The 24,709-nt window shown below is 45.2% G+C and overlaps 1 protein-coding gene across 3 annotated transcripts in view; it reads left to right on the plus strand.

Annotated features, from left to right (window-relative positions):
• Nucleotides 1-20,850, plus strand: part of plekhh2 (pleckstrin homology domain containing, family H (with MyTH4 domain) member 2) — a 79,722-nt gene extending 58,872 nt beyond the window's left edge. Inside the window, exons 8-30 of one of the 3 annotated variants that reach the window (XM_046358894.1) lie at nt 1,751-2,637; nt 2,718-2,820; nt 2,901-2,995; nt 3,261-3,438; nt 3,634-3,770; nt 8,912-9,025; nt 9,525-9,611; nt 9,731-9,889; nt 10,419-10,499; nt 10,607-10,786; nt 12,331-12,439; nt 12,612-12,724; nt 12,931-13,110; nt 13,501-13,598; nt 13,731-13,908; nt 14,560-14,715; nt 15,270-15,367; nt 15,474-15,615; nt 15,993-16,138; nt 16,473-16,602; nt 17,577-17,663; nt 17,782-17,931; nt 18,149-20,850. In XM_046358894.1, coding sequence (XP_046214850.1) covers nt 1,751-2,637; nt 2,718-2,820; nt 2,901-2,995; nt 3,261-3,438; nt 3,634-3,770; nt 8,912-9,025; nt 9,525-9,611; nt 9,731-9,889; nt 10,419-10,499; nt 10,607-10,786; nt 12,331-12,439; nt 12,612-12,724; nt 12,931-13,110; nt 13,501-13,598; nt 13,731-13,908; nt 14,560-14,715; nt 15,270-15,367; nt 15,474-15,615; nt 15,993-16,138; nt 16,473-16,602; nt 17,577-17,663; nt 17,782-17,931; nt 18,149-18,334 — 3,794 coding nt within the window. In that variant the 3' untranslated portion in view covers nt 18,335-20,850. The remainder of the gene's footprint in view (nt 1-1,750; nt 2,638-2,717; nt 2,821-2,900; nt 2,996-3,260; nt 3,439-3,633; nt 3,771-8,911; nt 9,026-9,524; nt 9,612-9,730; nt 9,890-10,418; nt 10,500-10,606; nt 10,787-12,330; nt 12,440-12,611; nt 12,725-12,930; nt 13,111-13,500; nt 13,599-13,730; nt 13,909-14,559; nt 14,716-15,269; nt 15,368-15,473; nt 15,616-15,992; nt 16,139-16,472; nt 16,603-17,576; nt 17,664-17,781; nt 17,932-18,148) is intronic. The other 2 variants (XM_046358895.1, XM_046358896.1) reach the window with 2 other exon arrangements.
• Nucleotides 20,851-24,709: the final 3,859 nt, after the last annotated feature.

Genomic DNA, 24,709 nt, shown 5'->3' on the forward strand with positions numbered 1-24,709 from the left:
TTTCTTTCATCGCATTCCCAGTGGGTCAGAAGTGTACATACACTCTATTAGTATTTGGTAGCATTGCCTTTAAATTGTTTAACTTGGGTCAAACATTTCAACAAGCTTCCCACAATAAGTTTGTTGAATTTTGGCCCATTCCTCCTGACAAAGCTGGTGTAAATGAGTCAGGTTTGTTGGCCTTCTTGCTCGCACATGCTTTTTCAGTTCTGCCCACAAATGTTCTATAGGATTAAGGTCAAGGCTTTCTGATGGCCACTCCAATACCTTGACTGTTGTCCTTAAGCTATTTTTCCACAACTTTGGAAGTATGCTTGGGGTCATTGTCCATTTGGAAGACCCATTTGCGACCAGGCTTTAACTTCCTGACTGATGTCTTCAGATGTTGCTTCAATATATCCACATAATTGTCCGTCCTCATGATGCAATCTATTTTGTGAAGTGCACCAGTCCCTCCTGCAGCAAAGCACCCCACAACATGATGCTGCCACCCCCATGCTTCACAGTTGGGATGCTGTTCTTCAGCTTGCAAGCCTCCCCCTTTTTCCTCCAAACATAACGATTGTCATTATGGTCAAACAGTTTATTTTTGTTTCATCAGACCAGAGGACATTTCCCCAAAAAGTATGATCTTTGTCCCCATGTGCAGTTGCAAACCGTAGTCTGTTTTTTTATGGCGGTTTTGGAGCAGTGGCTACTTCCTTGCTGAGCGGCCTTTCAGGTTATGTCGATATTGGACTCGTTTTACTGTGGATATAGATACTTTTATACCTGTTTCCTCCAGCATCTTCACAAGGTCCTTTGCTTTTGTTCTGGAATTGATTTGCACTTTTCGCACCAAAGTACGTTCATCTCTAGGAGAGCGTCTCCTTGCTGCGTGGTCCCATGGCGTTTATACTTGCGTACTATTGTTTGTACAGATTAAAGTGGTACCTTCAGGCGTTTGGAAATTGCTCCCAAGGATGAACCAGATTTGTGGAGGTCTACAAAAACAATTCTGAGGTCCTGGCTGATTTCTTTTGATTTTCCTATGATGTCAAGCAAAGAGGCACTGAGTTTGAAGGTAGGCCTTGAAACACATCCACAGGTACATCTCGAATTGACTCAAATTATGTCAATTAGCCTAACAGAAGCTTCTAAAGCCATGACATCACTTTCTGGAATTTTCTAAGCAGTTTAAAGGCACAGTCAACTTAGTGTATGTAAACTTCTGACCCACTGGAATTGTGATACGGTGAATTATAAGTGAAACACTCTGCCTGTAAACAATTGTTGGAAAAATGACTTGTGTAATGCACAAAGTAGATGTCCTAACCAACTTGCCAAAACTATAGTTTTTAACAAGAAATTTGTGGAATGGTTGAAAACGAGTTTTAATGACTCCAACCTAAGTGTATGTAAACTTCTGACTTCAACTGTAGAATAATAGTGAAGACATCAAAACTATGAAATAACACATATGGAATTATGTATTAACCAAAGCTGACATCAAGGAAAGGATGGCTACTTTGAAGAATCTCAAATATAAAATATATTTGATTTGTTTAACACATTTTTTGGTTACTACATTATTCCATGTGTGTTATTTCATAGTTTTGTGCTAACAAACCTTATGAAGCTTAACTAATCATAATTAAAAAGCCTGCACAGCATCGTCTGTGGGTCCCCAGTACCAGGGTTGAAGAACATTGATTTGGTATGTTATTTGGTACATGATATTGACATGGAGTGTGTTTGTTTACTTTGACAGATAACGGCACTAACCAGACATCATACTCCTCCGGGGTAGAGAGTGGAGGCCACAGAGCAGCGGATGCTACCTCAGAGGAGGAGTCTGAGAGTGTGTGTGAGAGCGCAGGAGGGCCAGAGTTTCACTGTGTGTCCTCTGTGCTCTCCAATGCTGCTTCAGAGGGTGAGTGTGGACGTTTCAGTGAGGGAGGGGGGTGTCCTCTGAAGTACAGCCGTCCCGGCAGCGATACCTACCTCACGGCGTCCGATGACAGCAGCTCTCTGTTTGATGATGACATGGAGCGTACTAAGCGCCCCCACTTCCACCTGCCGGGGTCCGGGGAGGGGGGGCTGGCGGAGAAGGACGGGGTCAGGGAGAGGAAGCTTGAGGACTGCTCCTCGGACGAACTCAACAAACGCTTCCAGTCCCAGAGACTAGACTCTTCGTCCTCCTCCAGTGATCCCTCCAACACCCCTAGCCCCATCCTCACCCCCACCCTCACCCCCAAGCGCCCCACCTCCACCCAGGACTCCAGAGACCTCCCTGCCTCCCCCAAGCAGCCCCGCCTGCGGACGACCGCTGGATTTGGAGTGATGAGCGTGGCCCTGGCCAAGAGACACCTGAGCCAGCCGCCAATCAGCACGGAGGCGGCTCATGGACGGACACGCAATGCCATCAGCATGCTCCGCCCCCTTAGGCCCCAGGAGACCGACCTGGATCAGGAACAGGAGGTCAGCATGGAGACAAGTAGAGACACTCCCCCTCAGCCAGCCACCAAGCCGACCTTGAGCACCTCACCAGCCTCACTCGCCACGGACGAAGAGGAGCCCCCAGAGATCCCAGACCCCCCTCCCACGGTGCCAGGGAGCAAACCACCAACACCCCCTCTACACAGGTTCCCCTCCTGGGTGAGCACTAAGTTCTATCTACCTTTTATTGTACATACTTTGAGTGTTTTATGCTTTGCTTGTGTTGACTGTTACTTTAGGAAAGCCGGATATATGCAGTGGCTAAGTCTGGCATCAGGCTGTCAGAGACCTCATGTACAGACCAGACAAGCAAAGGTGAGCGAGAGAAGACGAAATTACTGGGTCAGTACCGTTCTGCCATTGGCCCTGTGTTTTGTAGAAGGCTCTGTGATTGGCTGATTGAACTGTCATTTCTGTTCCAGACCCCTCCCTCCAGTCCTCGTACCCTGCTTTTGTGCTCTACACATCCCTCATCTATAAGAACATGACCACGCCTGTTTACACTACGCTGAAGGGGGTAGGTGTGTGCATGTGTACGTGTGTACGTGTGAGTGTGCAAATATACTGTGTGTGTGTGTGTCACCCACAGAAGTCCTGTTTTTAATGTGACCCTCTAGTGTGTGTGTGTGTGTGTGTGTGTGTGTGTGTGTGTGTGTGTGTGTGTGTGTGTGTGTGTGTGTGTGTGTGTGTGTGTGTGTGTGTGTGTGTGTGTGTGTGTGTGTGTGTGTGTGTGTGTGTGTGTGTGTGTGTGTCAAGCTGATGGTGTGTATTACCTTCTCTAGAAAGCCACTCTGCTGAGCAGTGGTCCATTCTCAGAGTCATGCAGCTCAGAGTCGTCGTCTAGCTCAGAGGAGTCGTCCAGCTCAGAAGTAGAGGAAGCATCTAAATGTAGCTCACACCCCTCTAGATCCGGCTCCCGCAAGAACAGCAACCCCGGCAGCCCCCGCTCCCTCAAGAGAGGTACTGCGCACACACACAGGCTCTTCATAAATACAGACACACACGGTCAGACACCTCACACACATACACACACACACACACTACAAGAAAACTCACACAAGAGTACGCATCTCACATTGCTTCATATTAAAACCAAATCCATACGTGTTTATTACCATGTTCTCATGACTGTTTGTGTTGCCCCTGCTTGTCCAGCAGTGTCCATGTCGTCCATGACATCAGAGAGTGACTATGCCATTCCACCTGATGCCTACTCTACTGACACAGAGTGTTCTGAGCCAGAGCAGAAACTGCCCAAGACCTGCTCCAGCACCCGCGACAACGGCAAGAGTGTAAGAACATTGTCTTTTTGTTGAGCACGTTTTTGTTGACCACGTTTCTCTCTCTATAGCTAGGTTTCCATCCAACTGGCGACAGATTTTCATTCCAATATTCTAAAATCTGCATGATACAATACGCCACCAGAGGGGTGTTTCCATCAAACTGACTCGTTGCGGATAAAAAGGCGCTGCGTGATGATGTAGTGCACATAAAAAACACTTTAGCAGTTAAGTTCCCATGTATGTACCAAAGTTATATGTGTTTCCATTGCATTTTCAACTCTACCGATGGTTTTGTCTCATCAACTGTTCCAATAATACAGCGAACTTGCCCAATCTGGTTTTGGCGCACGCCCTCTTGACAAGAGTTTGCTGATAACGTGGACAGGTTATATGATGAAATTGTGAATAATCATTTTATTTGATAATTGGCAACCAAGCACCGATCATCATGTCACCAGCAATCAAATAATAGCCTACCCTCGATATTTAGCCTATTGAAGATTTGTATGATCAACTATAGTTAATCACCATGTGACGTCCATAACTTTTTTTCATCTGCTGATAAATTTTCATGCGTTTCTACGTCATGGTGGTAGGCCGACTCCTTGTGGCGGGCCGACACATTGGTGCAGCTGGCTTCCGGGTTAAGCGAGCGGGTGTTAAGAAGCGCGACTTGGCGGGTCATGTTTCGGAGGATGCATGACTCGACCTTCGCCTCTCCCGAGCCCGTTGGGGAGTTAGAGCGATGAGAAATTGAGGAGAAAATATTTTTTTGTAAATAAGTTTTATTTTATTTTATATATATATATATATATATATATATATATATATATATATATATATATATATATATATATATATATATATATATATTCAGACCCTTTGCTATTAGACCTGAAATTGAGCTCAGGTGTATCCTGTTTCCATTTATCATCCTTGAGATGTTTCTACAACTTGATTGGAGTCCACCTGTGGTAAATTCAATTGATTGGACATGATTTGGAAAGGCACACACCTGTCTATACAAGGTCCACACAGTTAACAGTGCATGTTGGAGCAAAAACCAAGCCATGGGGTCGAAGGAATTGTCCGTAGAGATCCGAGACAGGATTGTGTCGAGGCACAGATCTGTGTGACATTAGTGCTAGTAATAACTTGGACCCAGGTGCAGAGGTAATGGTTCCACCATGGGTAGCTGAACATCGACGGAAGACCCGAATGAGTCCTGGGTTCAAAATGTCCCGGGCCAGAACCCAGGAACGTTCCTTAGGCCCGTAACCCTCCCAGTCCACGAGATACTGAGTCCCTCGCCGGAACTGACGACTGGAGAGGATGCGTCGCACCGTATAGGCTGGCTGTCCCGCTATCATGTGAGGCGGAGGTGGGGGCCGAGTGGCTGGAACCAGAGGACTGAACACCACAGGCTTAAGTCTGGAGATGTGGAAATTAGGATGAACCCTCATGGACCGGGGGAAGACGATAGACCACTGGATTGATGCGCCGTAGAACCTTGAATGGCCCAACGTACCAGAGAGCCAACTTCCACACGTAGAGACAGATCTCTAGTAGACAACCAAACCATCTGGCCTGAACGCAGGAGGGGACTCAGGCGGCGATGATGGTTGGCCTGTCGTTGAACCCAAGCTGAGGACCCCAGGAGCGCTGACCGAGCCCTCTTCCAGGTCCAGCGGCAACGAGAGATGAGTCGTTGAGCGGAAGGAACCGTCACTTCAATCTCCTGATCTGGAAACAAGGGGGGGCTGGTAACCGTATAACACCTGGAATGGTGACAGGCCAGTGGAGGAACACTGGAGAGTGTTGTGTGCATACTCCACCCAGGGAAGGTGCTGACTCCAAGTGGGGGGGTTGGCGGACACACAGCATTGTAAGTTGGTCTCCAGATCCTGGTTCACCCACTCAGTTTGACTGTTGGTGATAACCCAAGGACAGACTGGCTGATGACCCCAGAAGAGTACAGAATGCCCTCCAAAGTCTGGAGGCAAACTGGGGGCCCCGGTCAGAGACTATGTCCAGAGGAAGTCCGTGGAGGCGGAAATAATGCTGAATGGCAAATGGAAGCTTAGGCAGCGGAATGAAATGTGCCGCCTTGGAAAAGCGGTCCACAATGACCAGGATGACCGTGTGTCCCTCTGAGGATGGAAGGCCCGTGATGAAATCCATAGAGAGATGGGACCAGGGTCGAGAAGGTGTTGGCAGCGGATGAAGAAGCCCCAGAAACTGCTGACGAGAAGTCCTGTACCGGGCTCATGTCGGACAGGCAGCCACAAAGGTCTGAGTGTCCGCCTCCGCTGAGGGCCACCAAAACCTCCTCTTCAAAAACTCTAGCATTCGCTGCCCTCCCGGATGAGAGGTGAAACGCGACGAGTGAACTGAAGTTCAAGAACAAAAAAGTATTTTAGGTGGACAGCCGTCTGGAACTGCCTCCCGACCTTGCACCTCCCTCACTACAGTCTCTATACACCAGGACACCGGTGCGAGGATTAGCAACCTGGGAATGAGAGATTCAAGCTGCCAATCCTCACTGGAACTGGCGAGAAAGGGCATCCGGCTTCACGTTCTTAGACCCCGGACGATATGATAACATGAATCTGAACCAAGTGAAGAAGCGAGCACAATGAGCATGTTGGTGGTTGAGGCGTTTAGCCTCCTGGATGTAGGCCAGGTTCTTTTGGTCAGTCAGTTTGGATGTTCCAAACCCTCCAACCAGTGTTGCCATTCCTCCAAAGCCAGTTTGACTGCAAGAAGCTCCCGAATGCCGACATCATAGTTCCTCTGCGCTGGAGTGAGATGCCTGGAGAAGAAGGCACAGGGATGAAGCTTGGTCTTTCACCGAGCGCTGAGACAGAACTTCCTCCCACGCCAACATCAGAGGCATCCCCCTCTACCACGAAGGGGAGAGAAGGATCTGCAAGAATGAGAATGGGTGCAGGAAGAAAACAACGTTTCAGGTCCTGGAATGCCTTCTCAGCAGCAGGGTCCAGCATACATACCCAGCCAAGCCCTTGTTGAGTGTTGTCAATGGCGCTGCCACAACACTTAAGTTTCTCACAAATATCTGGTAGAAATTAGCAAAACCCCAAAAACGCTGAACTTCCTTGACCGTGCTGGGTCACGGCCAGTTGACCACCGCTCCTACCTTTTTGGAGTCCATCAGTATACAGCCCTGAGACACGATAGACACGATAGGAGGTCTGAGGAACGTGAAACTCACACTTTTTGGCCTTCATGAACAGGTAATGAGTGAGGAGTCTTTGAAGAACCTGCCGGACATGTTGGACGTGTTCAACCATGGACTTGGAGAAGATGAGGATGTCATCCAGGAACACAAACACGAACTGGTGAAGGAAGTCGTGATGCACATCATTGTCCAGGTTCTGGAAAACAGCTGGAGCATTAGTAAGTCCAAACGGCATGACCCGGTAGTCATTATGTCCATTAGGAGTGTTGAACGCTGTCTTCCACTCTTCTCCGTCTGATGCGCACCAGATTGTATGCGTTCCGTACATCCGATTTAGACAAAACCGTAACTCTCTGGAGCCTCTTAAAAAAAGCTGATGACTTAAATGGAAGGGGATAACGGTTCTTGATGGTAATATTATTTAAACCCCTGTAATCGATACAGGAACGTAATCCCCCATCCTTCTTCCCAACAAAGAAAGAACCCGCTCCTGCAGGTGAAGTGGACAGCTGAATAAAATCAGCTTCCAGCGCCTCCTCAATATAACTGTTCATGGACCTGAGAGAGAATACAGCCCTCTCTGAGGAGTGGTGGCGGACAGGAGGTAGATGGCACAATCGTAGGGCCTGTGAGGAGGTAGTTTGCTGGCCCTCTGTTTGCTGAAGACCTGACCCAAATCCCAGTAATCCTGAGGTACGCGGGAAAGATCAGGCATGTCATTCCCAGCCAGAGGAACAGGAGGATCGGAAGTCTCCAGACGAGCAGGACCGGAAAGGTGTGGAGAGAGTTGCTGGCAGGTGAACTGGCATGAAGGATTCCATTGGCGAGCTAATGTGTGAGGTGCGTACCGTATCAGTTGTAGGAGACTGTATCTGACTCTCCAGAGCGGAAAGTGTGGTGCCTCCCAATTGCATCGGCTCCTCTGAAGGAGAACCATAGCCAAATTGAGAACCCTGACGGTGGACAGGCTCAGCATACGGCAGTGGAACAAATGAAGAATCGACTCCCTCAGCAGAGCCCGAAACACTGGAACCAACTCGGGACCCCTCCATCCGCTCATGACGACATTCCCAAAGCCGGTTGTCAATCCGGATGGCCAGAACGATAAGCTCCTGTCACAAGTCAGGTTTTCTCCCTTGAATATACTACCTGTGGTTGCCACTGGAGAGCATCCCTGGGTTTCTTCTAGTATCCAGGTGCTCTTCAGTGGCAACCACAGGTAGTCCACTCAAGGGAGAAAACCTGACCTGTGACAATCTGGGGAAGGGTACCAACACATTTCTTCAGCATTGAAGGTCCCCGAGAACACAGTTGCCTTCATCATCCTTAAATGGAAGACTGAGCAATCGGGGGAGAAGGGCCTTGGTGAGGGAGGTGACCAAGAACCCAATGGTCACTCTCACAGAGCTCCAGAGTTTCTCTGTGGAGATGGGAGAACCATTCAGAGAGTAGTCAGGCAGAAGCCACTCCTCAGAAAAATACACATGATAGCCCACTTGGAGTTTTCCAAAAGGCACCCAATGGACTTTCAGATTATGAGAAACAAGATTCTCTGACCTAATGAAGATTGAACTCTTTGACCTGAATGCCAAGCGTCATGTCTGGGGAAACCTTGCACCATCCCTACGGTGAAGCATGGTGGTGGCAGCATCATGCTGTGGGGATGTTTTTCAGAGGCAGGGACTGGGAGACTAGTTACGCTTGGCATTCAGGAGACTAGTTACGCCGGGAGACTAGTTACGCTTCTAAAAACCTGTTTTTGCTTTGTCTTTATGGGGTATTCTGTAGATTGAGGGGGGGGGGCGATTTAATCAATTTTAGAATAAGGCTATAACATAACAAAATGTAGAGGCAGGGACTGGTCAAGGGGTTTGAATACTTTCCGAATGCACTGTATACCCTACAGCTGATACTATACTCACACACCACTCCCCGCCTTGTGGGTTTCTAGGAGCCCATGGAGAAGTCAGGGTACCTCCTGAAGATGGTGAAGACGTGGAAGAAGACGTGGAAGAGGCGCTGGTTTGTCCTCAAAGATGGAGAGCTGCTCTATTACAAGTCACCGGTCAGTTAAAGAAACTCACACAGTCACACACACACACACTCGCTCAAATCATGTATACCAACTGTCCTCAAGAGTTTGCTTTGAAATGAATGTGGACTGACACTGTTTGGATCTGTTATTTATGGGTTTATATATAGCTGAGGTTATATTTAGTGTGTGCTTTTCTGCCATGTCTCCTTGTACAGGCTCAAGTCTACAGAAAACAGATCTTAATTTGAGCCAGTTTGCTCAAATAAACCTGTAGCAACAGGAAATGTGAATTATTATGTGGATTATAATTAATATACATTTTTTGTTGAAGTCTGACATTTTAAAGTGTAAATTACAAACTTTAGAAGTCTTTTTATTAAACCTTGAATACAATACACGTCAACAAAAGAGTGATCAAATTAAGCTCTACGTCTGTAGCTCTCATGACTGCTCTGATGATTTGGTTTAGTGAACTGTAACACTCACTTATGTCATTTACTGAACAAGCCCATGTGATTGGTCTTCCCAGAGTGACGTCATCCGGAGACCACAGGGTCAGATTGAGGTCAACGCCACCAGTAGCATCGCCCGTGGTGATGGGAAGCAAGTGCTCCAGGTACTTGTGCCTGCGACAGAGAGAGCAAGAGTGTGTTCATGTGGATATTTGCCTGCACATTTTTAGCATTAACTATCATTTCCTGTTTGTGTGCGTGCCGTGCGTGTGTGTGATCTCAGATTGTTACAGGGAAGAGGGTATACTATCTGAAGGCAGACTCTCCCAACCTGCTGGAGGAGTGGCTGAGGGTTCTACAGAGTGTTCTGAGGGTCAAAACAGCCAGCCCACTTTTTGCTCAGCCTGAGATACGACCCGGGATGAAGGGCCACCTCATCAAGGTTCTGACTTACATCACTAAATATCCCTGATAGCCATGAACTTTAAAGGGGCTACATCCGTTTTGTTACTTTTTAAAATTCATAATATATATCTATTGGTTCTTGAGGAATATAACTTATAAATGCCTCACGAGCTTAGTTCAACTGTCTAACCCAATCAGAACCCGAAATATAAGCTTTTTTTACTCCTTTGTTTATAAACAATGTCATTGTAAACAAACCTTGTACAGCCTCAAAATGTTGTTTAAACTAGCATATCATGGATGATCAGCCCTTGCATCCATAGCTCTGTCTATACATTTTAGAGTGGTTACATTTCTTCAGCCCTACCCCTCATTTCTGCATCGCTGTTTACCAAAACAGTGGCCAGGTGCAAGGCTTTGTTATTGTTTGAACTGCAGATTGACCCTTAAACTCTCTATTTGAACTATGACTCTATGAGTTGACTGTTGACATTTGGTTGACTACGGTGGTTACCAATGACCAGTGCCTCATTGAAGCGAAGGTAACTTTTTTGTATCTCCGTCAGGTGAAACATGGCTACTCCAAGCGGGTGTGGTGTGCCCTCATCGGTAAAACACTCTACTACTTCCGCAGTCAGGAAGACAAGGTACACAACTCATTCACTAATACTCACACACTCTACTCTCATCTAGCTTCCCATTCACCATACCAACGTGCATGTGTGCATGTGTGCGTGCTTGTGTGCCCCATCAGTTCCCCCTAGGTCAGATCAAGCTGTGGGAGGCTCGGGTGGAGGAGGTGGACAGGTCAAATGACTCGGATGAGGAGCTGAAGTCATGCGGGAGGGGCTTAGAGGCCCCACCCCACACCATAGCTGTCCATCCCCAGGAGCAGGGCCCCACCTACCTGCTCATTGAATCCCGACATGAGAAGGTATGAGAGGAGCCAAAATCAGTATGGATGCATGGTAGAGAACATCCCATGATAAAAAGTCAGTACAGTATGGTCACACAGACACAAACATTACCTACAGTGAATACATTTTAGTATGTGTTCCACATGCTACAATCAAACCCACAACTGAGGTGTTGCAAGCACCATGCTTTACCCAAGTGGTAGATACTGCTAATACTGCCATATTTAGCCAATATACTGTACAGTGCCTATCATAATTCCCCCCCCCGCCCAGTTTTCTGAACATTTCATTGTGTTACAAAGTGGAATTTAAATGTATTTAATAGGGACAAAATGGTCAAAGATCTACACAAAACACTCTGTAATGTCAAATTTAGATTTTTTAAAGATTTTTTATAAAACACACATTTTAAATAGGTATTCACCCCCCTAAGTCAATGCATGTTAGAGACATCTTTTTCAGCAATTACAGCTGTGAGTATTTTGGGTAGCTAAGTTGCTAAAATCTTTGCACACCTGGATTGTGCAATATTTGAGCATTGTTCTTTTCAAATTCTTCAAGCTCTGTCAAGTTGGTTGTTGATCATTGCTAGACAGCCATCTTCAAGTTTTGCCATAGATTTTCAAGCGGATTTAAGTCAAAACTGTAACTAGACCACTCAGGAACATTCACTGTCTTCTTGGTAGGGCAACGCCAGTGTAGATTTGACCTTGTGTTTTAGGTTATTGTCACCAGACCTTGCCGATGACAAGCATACCCATAACATTATGCAGCCACCATGCTTGAAAATATGGAGAGTGGTACTCTATGGTGCTGTGTTGGATTTGCCCCAAACATAATGCTTTGTTTTCAGGACCAGAAAGTGTCTGGTTTTTTTTCTTACCCGTCTACCAATCGTTGCCCTTCTTTGCCAGGCATTGGAAAAGCTCCCGGCTCTTTGTGGTTGACTCTGTGCTTGTAATTCATTAATCAACTGAGGGACCTTACAGATAATTGTATGGGTGGGGGTACAGAGATGGGGTAGTCATTCAGAAATCATGTTAACCACTATTATTGCACACAGAATGAGTCCATGCAACTTATGTTGCTCCCAAGTGGCGCAGTGGTCTATGACACTGCAGCTCAGTGCTAGAGGCGTTACTACTACAGACAACAGACAACCTGGTTTGAATCCAGGCTGTAAAACAACGGGCCGTGATAGGGCATTTGGCCGGTGGGCCATCATTGTAAATAAGAATTTGTTCTTAACTGACTTGCCTAGTTAAATAAAGGTTAAAAAAATATATTTTAAAAAGTGATTTGTTAAGCACTCCTGAACTTATTTAGGTTTGCCATAACAAAGTGGGTTAATACATTTCATTTTTAATACATTTGTAAACATTTATATAATTTTCTTTTCACTTTGACGTTATGAAGTATTTTGTGTAGATTGGTAACATAAAATCTCAATTAAATCCATTTCAGTGTGAAAAAAATCCAACGGGGATGAACACTTGATAGCCACACCGCTAAAGCTACGGTGCCTATGTGAAAGTTCTGTCCTGTCTTCTGGTTTCTTTAGGATGCTTGGCTGTATCACCTGTCTGTGGCAGCGGGCACCACTTTGGGCAAGGTGGGCACAGAGTTTGAGCAGTTGGTGGGCAAACTGCTCAATGTGGAGGGAGAACCAAGTGAGTGTCATACTGCTCTTCCTGACTTTTGTCTGATTCAGTATCTCAACAGTTAGTCACTTTCAACAGCTGAAGAGCCTGTAAGTCGGGCGTGCAAGACTTCTCCTCAGTATGTCAATAGTTTGGACTGCGCTTTCCTAACTTGCTATTTGTCTCTTGCTCTTTCGTTCAGACTCTCAGAGCTGGAGACACCCCATGCTGTGTTTCAGTAAAGAGGGTCTGGTCTCTGCCCTCACCACCCTGCCCTCTCAGGCACTGCAGACTGAGGCCATCAAGTTGTTTAAGGTAGGATACACACACACACGCACACAAACACTCACGCACACACACCAACAGACATGTACGCGCAAAGAGAGTTGGTTAGCATTGCAGTCGTTTGACAATAAATGATATTCAAAGAGCTATGTCCATTTTTCCGAGGACTCTCTCCTCCTTTCTCTTTCTATCTCTCTCTCTCTCTCTTTCTGTCCCCCTGTCTCCCACTCCTCCAGACATGCCAGCTCTTCATCAACGTGGCCATCGATGCTCCAGCTATTGACTACCACGTGTCCCTGGCCCAGAGTGCTTTGCAGGTGTGCCTGACCCACCCAGAGCTACAGAACGAGTTATTCTGTCAGCTCATCAAACAGACAACCAAGAGACAGCCCCAAGGACAGCCCTGGCCCTTACAGGTACACATACACACTCTTACACCATCCGGGGGCAGCAGGAGTACATGAAAAACTGCATACAGTCCACACCTGACAAACACAATGGCTTGTGGCGGCCATGAATAGATTGTTGCGAATGCGTTAAACTGTAGCATGCAGAGTATGTATTTGAATATGAACTAGTGAACTGCAATGGATTTAAACAGAGTTTGCCCTTATGCCCTTAGTGAATAGGCAAGACAAAAGATTTAAGTGCCTTTGAACTGCGTATAGTAGTAGGTGCAAGGCGTACCGGTTTGTGTCAAGAACTACAATGCGGCTGGGTTTACAATGCAATATTAGGAAGGTGTTCCGGATGTTTAGTATACAGAGGTAACAAATCGGAGTGTATGTGTGTATGGTCTTCTACAGGGCTGGCAGTTCCTGGCTCTGTGTGTGGGTCTCTTTCTGCCCCAGCACCCCTTCCTTTGGCTGCTGCAGGTACACCTTAAGAAGCATGGAGACTCAAGGTGAGCATCCACACACGCCCACACACGCACACATGCAAATTGTCCCTAGTCTGACTTCCTAGTCGCTCATTTGCTCACCCAACCCTGTGTTTACCTGCGATTTGACTGTACTTTCCCCTGTGTCTCTCTCAGAACAGAGGTGGGTAAATACGCCATCTACTGTCAGAGGTCGGTAGAGCGGACACAGCAAAAGGGTGAGCGCCAGGCCAGGGCGTCCCGTATGGAGATCCTGTCTATCCTTCTCAGGAACCCATACCACCACTCACTGCCCTTCAGTGTACCTGTTCACTTCCTCAACAACACATACCAGGTACAACACATACTCTCTCTACCAGTTGGTGTACACAGGGAGAGAGAGGCACGGGTGTGCCTGCTAGGGTTGCCGAGCTAACCGGTAATTTACCAAAGTTAACGGAATCTTCTGTAATTTTGGTAATTAACAGGTCATATATGGCAGTCTATGGTGGCTTTGGTCATTTATACTTAAATCACTTTTTAAACTCTGCAACACTTTCAACTATTTAATTTTTTTCACAACGGCCACCAGTTTGGTATCAAAACATTTACAACAAAGAAATTTGACATGGTAAAATATATCAAATATATTTCCTGCTGAAACCCTCATATTAAACACCAGTGGTATTCACAAAATAATCTTATTTGATTATTTTATATATTCTACATGTGATAAGGCCACACAGTGAGATAATTACAGACACCTGTAATAATCTGAAGTACCCAAAAGGCAACTAGATGTAATCTGATTTTAAAAAATAAAGTTTCAAGTAATATGCAACCCTAGTGCGCACACACACACACACACACACACACACACACACACACACACACACACACACACACACACACACACACACACACACACACACACACACACACACACACACACACACACACACACACACATTTACAGTGTATTTACAGTGTATTGTACCCCATACAGGTAGTGGGCTTTGATGCCTCTACCACAGTGGAGGAATTTCAGTGCAGACTGAACCAGGACACAGGCATGAGGAAAACTGGTCAATCAGGCTTCAGCCTCTACACGGACGACCCTACTGGACGAGAGCTGGAGCACTGTCTACAGGGGGGCATCAAGGTCAGACTGAATAGCTGGCCACGTTCACAGAATCAACACACAAATTAAATGAAGGAGTTTTCTCCACTTAAAAATGTGGGACAATATCTGCTGTGTTTATTAGAAAAGCACTTAAAGGGCAATATCGACACTTTTCAACCACATATTCATTGTCTTCAGCTCCATACCAGTGTCTACATATGTAAAAATGGCGTGTTTCTATGATCGGTGGTTAAAAAGATGAGATTAAAGGTCCTATAAAATGCTTCTCTATGGTTTTCTCCAGAGTTTCTAGACGGAGGGAGGGTATTTTCTTGCTCCTCACGTCAACTCGAATCTCATTGCGTTTGAAAATCACCGTTTTTACAATGTTTCAACTTTTGATAATGTCATCGGGCAGAACTTCTTAACCGGATATTTGTTTGTACAAAATGTAAAAATGTGCCGTTTTCACATATGTAGACACTGTTATTGTGCTGAACAAATTGGTGGAATTGCCTTTTCAGGGTTCTTTATTCATTTTTTTTCCCAACAAAGCCATCATCACAAAAGTTGCGTGTCTACCTCTCTCGCAGATCTGTGACATCATCTCCAAATGGGAGCAGGCCTCCAAGGAGCAGCACACGGGCAAATCTGAGAACACCAGGACTGTCAGGCTCACCTACAAGAACAGGTAGATTAGACACTTTACATTCACATACCGTTTGTATGTAGAGATCTCATTCGCCACCAGTCAACCTTTTGTAACACTCTACCTGTGTCTGGGTGTGTGTTTGCAGGCTCTACTTCTCTCCTCAGGTGAGAGGTGAGTCCGAGAGAGAGAGGCTGCTCCTGGTCTATCAGGCCAACGAGGCCATCGCAGCAGGACACTTCCCTGTCAACAAGGAGCTGGCTCTGGAGATGTCTGCCCTGCTTGCCCAGGTCTGTGGCGTCCATATGCCTACTGTATATCATCACATAAGTTATACACATCATTGGTGTCTTTTCTCTCTCCTCACTGTCTGCCCATTGTAAATTATGTATCATCTATTCTGCCTTTGTCTATGTGTTGAATGGGGATTTTGCAATTGTATTGAATGCCATTGTAGTACCCCTAGCCTGGGTGTGAGCAGTTTGCCAACTTGTCATTGTCTCACCTTGTTTTGAAAGTCAACAGTGTATTCAGAGTTGTAGGATGTAGACAGGTTTAATGGGAACCTTTTAAAGTATTCCCTGTCAGTCGTGGACATTAGACGGTATCGCACTGTAAAGCCTAGTGTCCCCTTTTTTAATGTTAATGTCATTGTTTTTGGTCTCAGGTGGAGTTTGGAGATTTTGAGCGTCCGTTCTCCACCCCAGCCAGCCCCAACTCAGCCCAGACCAAGTCCAACCAGACCCTGAAACAGGTACTGGAGAGGTTCTACCCAAAACACTACCGCAGGACATCCACTGAGGAACAACTCAGGTAAGTTGCTAGAATGTGTTACATTATACAGACCTGGGTTCAAAAACGTTTGTCTGGAATTGACGCAAAGGAACCAATAGAATAGTTTTAAAAGTGCAAAGCCCGACCATATGACACTCAGGGCACGCTAAAGCAAATGCTAAAAGTATTTGAAAGATTTCAAATAGTATTTGGACCCAGGTATGATATTATTTCCTTCTTTACCCAAGTTACATACACCTTCTGAAGGGTAATTATTACTCTCTCTCGTTCTCATTCAAATACTTTCAGTTATTTATTCATTCCCCTCACCCCCACTCTGTCATTGATAAACTACCCTCTTCCCCCCCACCAGGCAACTGCGCCAGCGTCTGTCCACCCGATGGGCATCACTCAGGGGTCGAAGTTCATCCGAGTGTGTACGCATCTACTTGACTGTGGCTAGGAAGTGGCCCTTCTTCGGGGCCAAGCTGTTTGAAGCAGAGGTGTGTGTGTGTGTTTATGTACTGGACAAAGACTAATGATTTTATTTTAAAATACTTCTGCATACACATTTACCTATTTGTTGACATTTCAGACAACCTCATCATTGACCACACTGAGCATTGGGTTTTTTCTATGACCTGCACCACATGCACACGCACATTCTCTAAATACAACAGGTGTAGACCTTACCGTGAAATGCTTACTTACAAGCCCTTAACCAACAGTGCAGTTCAAGAAAGAGTTAATAACATTTTTACCAAATGAGCTAAAGTTTAAAAAAAAATGTTTTTAAGTAACACATTAAAAGGCTCCTTAACAGCTTCTACCTCCAAGCCATAAGGCTGCTGAACAATTAATCAAATGGCCACCAGACTATTTACATTGACACCCCCCCATCTGTTTTATACACTGTTGCTACTCCCTATTTATGTACTGGGCCGTACGCACTACCCTCTGTAGCGCCTTATAGTCAGATGCCGAGCAGTTGCCATACCAGGCGGTGATGCAACCGGTCAGGATGCTCTCGATGGTGCAGCTGTAGAACTTTTTGAGAGTCTGGGGACCCATAGCAAATCTTTTCAGTCTCCCGAGGGGGGAAAAAGTTTTGTCGTGCCCTCTTCACGACTGTCTTGGTGTGTTTGGACCATGTTAGTTTGTTGGTGATGTGGACACCAAGGAACTTGAAGCTCTCAACCTGCTCCACTGCAGCCCCGTCGATGTTAATGGGGGCCTGTTCAACCCGCCTTTTCCTGTAGTCCACAATCATCTCCTTTGTCTTGATCACATTGAGGGAGAGGTTTTTGTCCTGGCACCACAAGGCCAGGTCTCTGACCTCCCCCCTATAGGCTGTCTCATCATTGTCGGTAATCAGGCATATATATGTGTTCCTTGCATTGAATGAAGATGTTAACCACCTATCACTCTTTCTCTGTGCTCCCCCCTGATTTGTCTCTCTGACCCTGTGATCGTTCAGTCCATCACACCCTCTCCTGAGCAGGGTGCCCACCTGTGGCTGGCAGTGCATGAGGATGGCATCAGCGTGCTGGAGCACAACTCCATTGTAAGCATTTCTACTACCATCTTTTCATCTTTTGGTTTATGCATGGTTTCCTGTGGTTTCCCACTAGTCTCTCCGCTCACTACGCCCATCACTCTCCATGTTCCCCTTTACTGTGTAGAAACTGCTGGTGTCCCACCCTTATAAGAACCTGATGACGTTTGGAGGCTGCAGGCAGGACTTTATGCTGGTGGTAAGCCAGAGCATTGGCAGTAATGCTACCAAAGACAAACCCACAGAGAAACACCTGTTCACTATGGCCACTTCCAAGGTTAGTGTGTGAGGCACACAAGAACACACTCTCCCTATCCCCTTCTCTCTCTCTTCTTTCTCTCCCTCGCTCTCTCTCTCTCTCTCTCTCTCAATTGTGCACTCTCACTCTCCTACTCTCTCAACAGCCATTTCCGATTTCAGAGGCTCAGGTGAACTATGTGCAGGTAGATTTGCACTTATGTAAAGAGGTGAAAAGGTTCTGTTTTGTTTTTCAGAACAGGGAGATGACCCTTCTCATCTCCAGTTACATCAACAGTGCCCATCAACAGAAAGCCGCCACCCACCACCTCTCTGCCCCTGCTTTGCTGGTAGCTCAGCCTGTCAATCTCAAGAGCAAAGAGCTAAGGAGTAAATCCCCACCAGCGGCGGGCAGACCTAGCAAGGCACCTACTCTCCTGTGATCGCCCTTCTACAAGCTGCAAGAACCGCTACATACATTTATATCAGGCCAGGGGATCAGCGGAGTACGTGGAATCAGGGTTGTGTTCAGTAGGTACGAAATGGAGTGAAACAGTGGGGGGTACAATCTTAACCTGTCCAATAAGAAACAACCATTTACTTTTCCCATTGCAAAACGTTTTGACATGTTGTGGCATAATGACGCCACCCAGTCTCGTCTCTGATCACGTGACAGGGGACTGACGAACTCCAGTGCAGAAACTTATGGCATGGTACAGTGAGCTTTTTCTCATCCCTGTGCACTTTAATTCATCCGCTGTAGATCCTTCTGTTCGCTCACCAAAGAGCAAGGTCGGTGTTATTTATTGACAGACAGCCTTAAACTCTAAAGCCTTCTCTAGTTTAAGCTTTTCAGTATTTTCTATTGCTTGTTTTATATTTTTTGTAACACAGTTTACTTCCTGCCTTTAAACTTTTGTACCTCTATTACTATAATAATAATTCTGGGGGTGCTTATATTTGTCCTGTTACACACTAGTGTGTACTCCAAATGTTTTTTGTTTGTTGCATATCCCAACTCCCCATTAGACACTCCACAAGGAGTGGGGTCACGGCCAGGGTCGCCGTTGTATAGCGCCTCTAGATATTTTTCTTCAGTTTTTACTGCGACCTATAATGCCAGTTTCCAACAGAGGACCTTTTTTTGTTGTTCATATTCCTGGGTGTGAAATAAGGTAAAGGAAACCAACACGATCAGCCTATGATATAGCCTTAAGTACAAGTGCCATGTAGAACAGGATTATTGAAAGGATATAGGATGACGTTGGGGTTGCTGTTTTAGCCAACTGGCCCACTATGGTTGGAGTGAAGAGATGAATAAGCTTCCTTCGTGCAAAGTTGGTTGCATGGACAGTACAGAGATTGAGGAAAGGGTGTGGTGTAAGTGGCTAGTTTGTGGAGACGTCGGAAAGAATGCAATGGAAGTGATTGATGCACATGATTGGGTAAGTGGAAGTGACACAGTACAGGATTGAGAAAGACCGCTTTATGAGTAGTTGGTATGTTAAAAGTCCAATGCAGCCATTTAAAAAAAATATCAATTCCCATTTCTGGGTAACAAGTAAGTACCTTACTGTGATTGTTTTCAATTAAAATGGTCAAAAGGGAACAACAGCAGCGTCTTAGAAAAATTATATTTCTCCGGCAAGAATGTTGCTAGGACTGTCTGAGAGTGGCCTGAGTGAGGGGCCTAATCGGAGGAGCCTAATGGGAAGGAAGTGTAACCTTAAAACCAGCTTTTATTGACAGAGATGAGGGAAAACTCTCTTTGTTATTGGTCTATTAACTTATCTCGCTTGGTGATGTCGATTGGCGGTCCAAAATTCCACCCAGTCAAACAAGCTGAAATGTCAGGCACCCTTTTTAAATAGCCCTTACACTAAAAGGGCATTTTCACAATTTCACAGTATTATTCCAACCTTTATAGTGTGGAAATATATATCAAACACAGGAAAATCATGTTTTAGACTGCACTGCCCCTTTAAAAGATGGTCGAGCCCTATGAAGTGGTGAGAAAATACTGCATCAACTTCAAAACTCCCTTGCTAGTGATACAATCATGTAACTAAGAAACTTGCTGGAAAGTAACTTCAAAATGATTTATTGTTTTGTTGAATAGTCATGACTGGTTTAAGATATCTGTCTTAAGATGGCGGTGACGAAGGATATCATTGCTGCATTCCAGTGAATTTCTCAATTAAATGATTGTATAACTAGCAAAGGGATTCTGAAGTTGCATAATTTATGGGCTCCCGAGTGGCACAGCGGTCTAAGGCACTGCATCTGTGTTAGAGGCATCACTACAGACACCCTGGTTTGAATCCAGGCTGTATCACAACCGTCCGTGATTGGGAGTCCCATAGAGTGGCGTACAATTGGCCCAGCGTCGGCCGGTGTGGGCCGTCATTGTAAATAAGAATTTGTTCTTAACTGACTTGCCTAGTTAAAATAAAATGTATTTATTCTGAAGTTTGGCAATGAGGATGAAAACTAGCATAGTTTAGCCAGGGAAAACCAGCTCGGGCCAGTTGCACATGTGCGCCAATGCACACTATTCAGTATATGTGTTGTGGGCCTGGGGGGGTGGGAGGGGGTAAAGGAGTACAATTCTTGGAAGGAGTTTGGGAGGGTGTGACAGTTGACAAATGGAATTTAAAGCAAAGCACGACCCATTTGTTCCATTTTGCATCACGTTACTATAAAGATGAACTGGAAAGCATATTTTTGGATCAGAATGATCATTCATTAGAATCTGAACCCATTTTGAGCTGTATGTTCCTTGTTTCTTGTGCGTGTTTTGCTGTTCATGCTGCGTGTCATTCAAAAATACAAGCTTATACTGTATGACTTAAGTATTTATTTTGATATGCCATGCATTTTTATAAATATATGTAGAATGCATCTTTTAAAATGGTCATTATTTGTACAAATATTTAAATAAACGCAATTGGCAAACGGACACCCTTGGAGTTGTGCTTCAGACAGGCATTTGGAATCCCCACAAAGATGGTCCAGGGTTAACAGACTGCCTGCAGCTATTTAAACAGTGTAATTATCCTATTAAAACAGACTTATTAAAAAAATATATATCTCCCAGTAGTATTGACTGTTGTTCTCTCTTTGGCTGATGCTGTGGAGCTTTCAATAGGGCCTGTTCGGGGAACTGACACACCCTCATTCCAGGAACAGTGGGCGGAAGGGGAATATCTGACACCCAAACCTGTCTAAACTAGTTAGAGAGGCACTTTGTGTTGCTTAGGAGAGGAGGGAAACAGTAGAAGGAAGAAGAGTTTGAATGGGAAACATAGGGAAAACAATTTGTCATGACTATTGAAAATAGCAATTATTAATTTTTAAGGCTATTTTTGTATATTTGTGTAGTATTTTAGTTTTTGTTTGAAGGAGTAAGAGAAACTCCAGTGAGAAATGAAATCCTTTGTCAATAAGTAATGTACCAAATGCATGATTATAACACTTAGACAGACAGGTGTCCAATTCATTGGTTAATCAATGTTGACACCTGGAAACATCTCCAGAACCAAACACCAAACCCAACAGTGTGAGTAAGCTGAGGCAGGTTTTCAATAGTTAGCTTCTGGTGTTCATAATGTGGAAAAGATCTCTTGCCCTGCACCTTTCAAATGCAACAATCGTAACCCTTGTCAATTTGGCTAATAATCTCTCTCTCAGATGTAGATATACTATTCAAATCAGATGTTATTTGTCACATGCGATGAATACAACAGGTGTACTAGACCTTACAGTGAAATGCTTACTTACCCACAATGCAGTTTTAAGAAAAGTACAAAAATATAAATAAATTAACAAATAATTAAAGAGCAGCAGTAAAATAATAACGAGGCTATTTACAGGGGGTGCTGGTACAGAGTCCAGGTGCGGGGGGACTGGTTAGTTGCGGTAATTGAGGTAATATATACATGTGGGTAGAGTTATTAAAGTGACTATGCATAGATAATAACAGAGAGTAACAGCAGTGTAAAGGGGGGGGGGGGGGGCGGGCAATGCAAATAGTCTGGGTAGCCATTTGATTGGATGTTCAGGAGTCTTATGGCTTGGGGGTAGAAGCTGTTTAGAAGCCTCTTGGACCTAGACTTGGCATTCCGGAACTGCTTGCCATGCGGTTGCAGAGAGAACAGTGTATGACTAGGGTGGCTGGAGTCTTTGACAACTTTTAGGGCCTTCCTCTGACACCACCTGGTATAGAGGTCCTGGAAGGCAAAAAACTTGGCCCCAGTGATGTGCTGCAACCCGTCAGGATGGTGCAGCTGCAGAACCTTTTGAGGATCTGAGGATCCATGCCAAATCTTTTCAGTCTCCTGAGGGGGAATAGGTTGTGTCGTGCCCTCTTCACAACTGTCTTGGTGTGCTTGGACCATGTTAGTTTTAGTGATGTGGAAGCCAAGGAACTTGAAGCTCTCAACCTGCTCCACTACAGCCCCTTCGATGAGAATGGGAGTGTGCTCGGTCCTCCTTTTCCTGTAGTCCACAATCATTTCCTTTGTCTTGATCACATTGAGGGAGAGGTTGTTGTCCTTGCACCACACGGTCAGGTCTCTGACCTCCTCCCTATAGGCTGTCTCGTCGTTGTCGGTGATCAGGCCTACTGCTGTTGTGTCATCGGCAAACTTAATGATGGTATTGGAGTCATGCCTGGCTGTGCAGGGAGTACAGGTGGGGACTGAGCACGCACCCCTGAGGGGCCCCTGTGTTGAGGATCAGCGTGGCGGATGTGTTGTTATCTACCCTTACCACCTGGGGGCGGCCCATCAGGACGTCCAGGATGCAGAGGGAGGAGTTTAGTCCCAGGGGCTGCGGTCCAAACACTTAAAAGACACACCCTCGTCCACTTACCCTCGCCTTATTCCCTTGGGGGAATCCCTGTCGCCATCTTGGAGGGCGGTCCAAATGATTAGCCATGATTAGCCCTCGTTTTTAGTCAGCTTTGCTCGTGTAGAATTATATTCGCTCTGGGGCCTGAAACTCCCCACTCCCCATCGCGACGATCGTACATCCGCTAAGAAAAGTCTGCGAAAACGTAAAAACATCAATGGAGAAGTCAACATACAAGTGTAAATAAAAATGAATGCAAGTAAGTTCGAAATTGTGCTACTAAATCACATGATGGCACAAACACATCTCGTAAAAAGAAATATGTTTTTTTTAGTCATCTTTTGGAAATTGTAGAAATAAAAAAAAATCCTTCAGAAGTTCCAGCTAGGCAAGCTGACCTTAGTTAGATAATTAATTTGCTAGCAATCATACAGTAGGGATATCTTAATAATGATATATTTAATATAAATAGACATGCACTCATGAATGACTGTAGTGCATATAAAGCACCCACAAGCTACCGATGGCTGAAAACACAACACGAGATGAATGAGTGACGAATATCCAACCAAGGGTGGTCTATTTAAATATCATTCCTTCCTCCCTCGCCCTGCAAGTGTATACTCGTCATGATACGACATCAGAAGTGTCCACTAAATTTGTGGGCTGAAGGGATAATCCGTTTAAGTGTTTGCACCGCAGATCGGGTCCTGAGTTTTTAGGGCACTATGGTGCATAGAGAGACTGGTTAACTACAATTCTACTGATGTGCTATGACCTTAAGGTGTTTGACTTGACATTCTGACACCAACAGCTCTGATAAGAGAGCAATAAATACAGTTTACCATCCTGAGATGGCATGCCTCACACAAACTCAGTCCACTTCTTGGTTAGTAATAGCATAGAGAATTATGTGGACCTAAACTTAACAAACAGGGCTGATGTGATGCCAAACAGTTTCAGAGCCAAGGTTGACTAACCACATCAATTTTATCCAGAGCAATAAGGGTTAAATGCCTTGCTCAAGATCAGACAGATTTTTCTTCTGTACCTATTCAGCTTGGGGATTCGAACCAGCAACCTTTCCGTTACTAGCCCAATGCGCTTAACCGCTAAGCTACCGAGTGCCCCATGAAACAGGTGGTGTCATATCTACACATAGGCCCTTCTCAATTGACTGGCATGAAAAGACATTCTCAATTTAAAGCAATTCATGTTAATATTAACACAAGCTCAGAGATAATAGATCTTTCATAAACAATTCACACATTCAAGCATTCATGGTCATAGCTCATCCGTATGTATTGAATATACCTGGAAAAAATACAGGCATACTTTCAAAAGCCCCCACAAAAAGTATCAATGATCCCATGGTAGTAAGGTCTATAGAGACCAGACACTCAGTGGCATTTCTAACAGAGTATAAACAGATACTGAACGTGTGACTCACATGGAGCAGAGACCAGAGGTGACCACGCCCTGTTGAGTCTTTTCACCTGGGGAGAATAACAAAACGGTCTCTGAATGTAAACAAAGTGAAATCAAACCATAGTTGACTTTTCTACTGGATTGACTGACATACTCGGGACTTGTGGGCAGTGGGGTCAGAAAGAGAAATACGGGCACTACAGAGAAACTATAGAGAAGATTGAAGCCATTTCCACATAACATGGATTAACAGTCCTATTTGGCAACATATCCAAATACACACCCAGACGATTAGTTTGTACAGTGTTCAAACATGTCTGAAGTACACAATGTGTGTGAACATGCTCAGTGGTTCCCGTTTCTTCACTGCCTGAGCTCAGCTGGGATCAAGTCAGAGATGTGTAAATGGGCATGGCTGAGGTTCAGTGAAGTGCCATGACCAATACTCGCCATACTATTATGTTTAGGGGTAACAATGTTTACATATACTTAATAATATAAATGCCTACATGCAACAATTTCTACGATTTTAGTGACAG

The sequence above is a fragment of the Oncorhynchus gorbuscha genome, linkage group LG08 (genome assembly GCF_021184085.1).
Source record: "Oncorhynchus gorbuscha isolate QuinsamMale2020 ecotype Even-year linkage group LG08, OgorEven_v1.0, whole genome shotgun sequence".
Classification (NCBI taxonomy): Eukaryota; Metazoa; Chordata; class Actinopteri; order Salmoniformes; family Salmonidae; genus Oncorhynchus; species Oncorhynchus gorbuscha.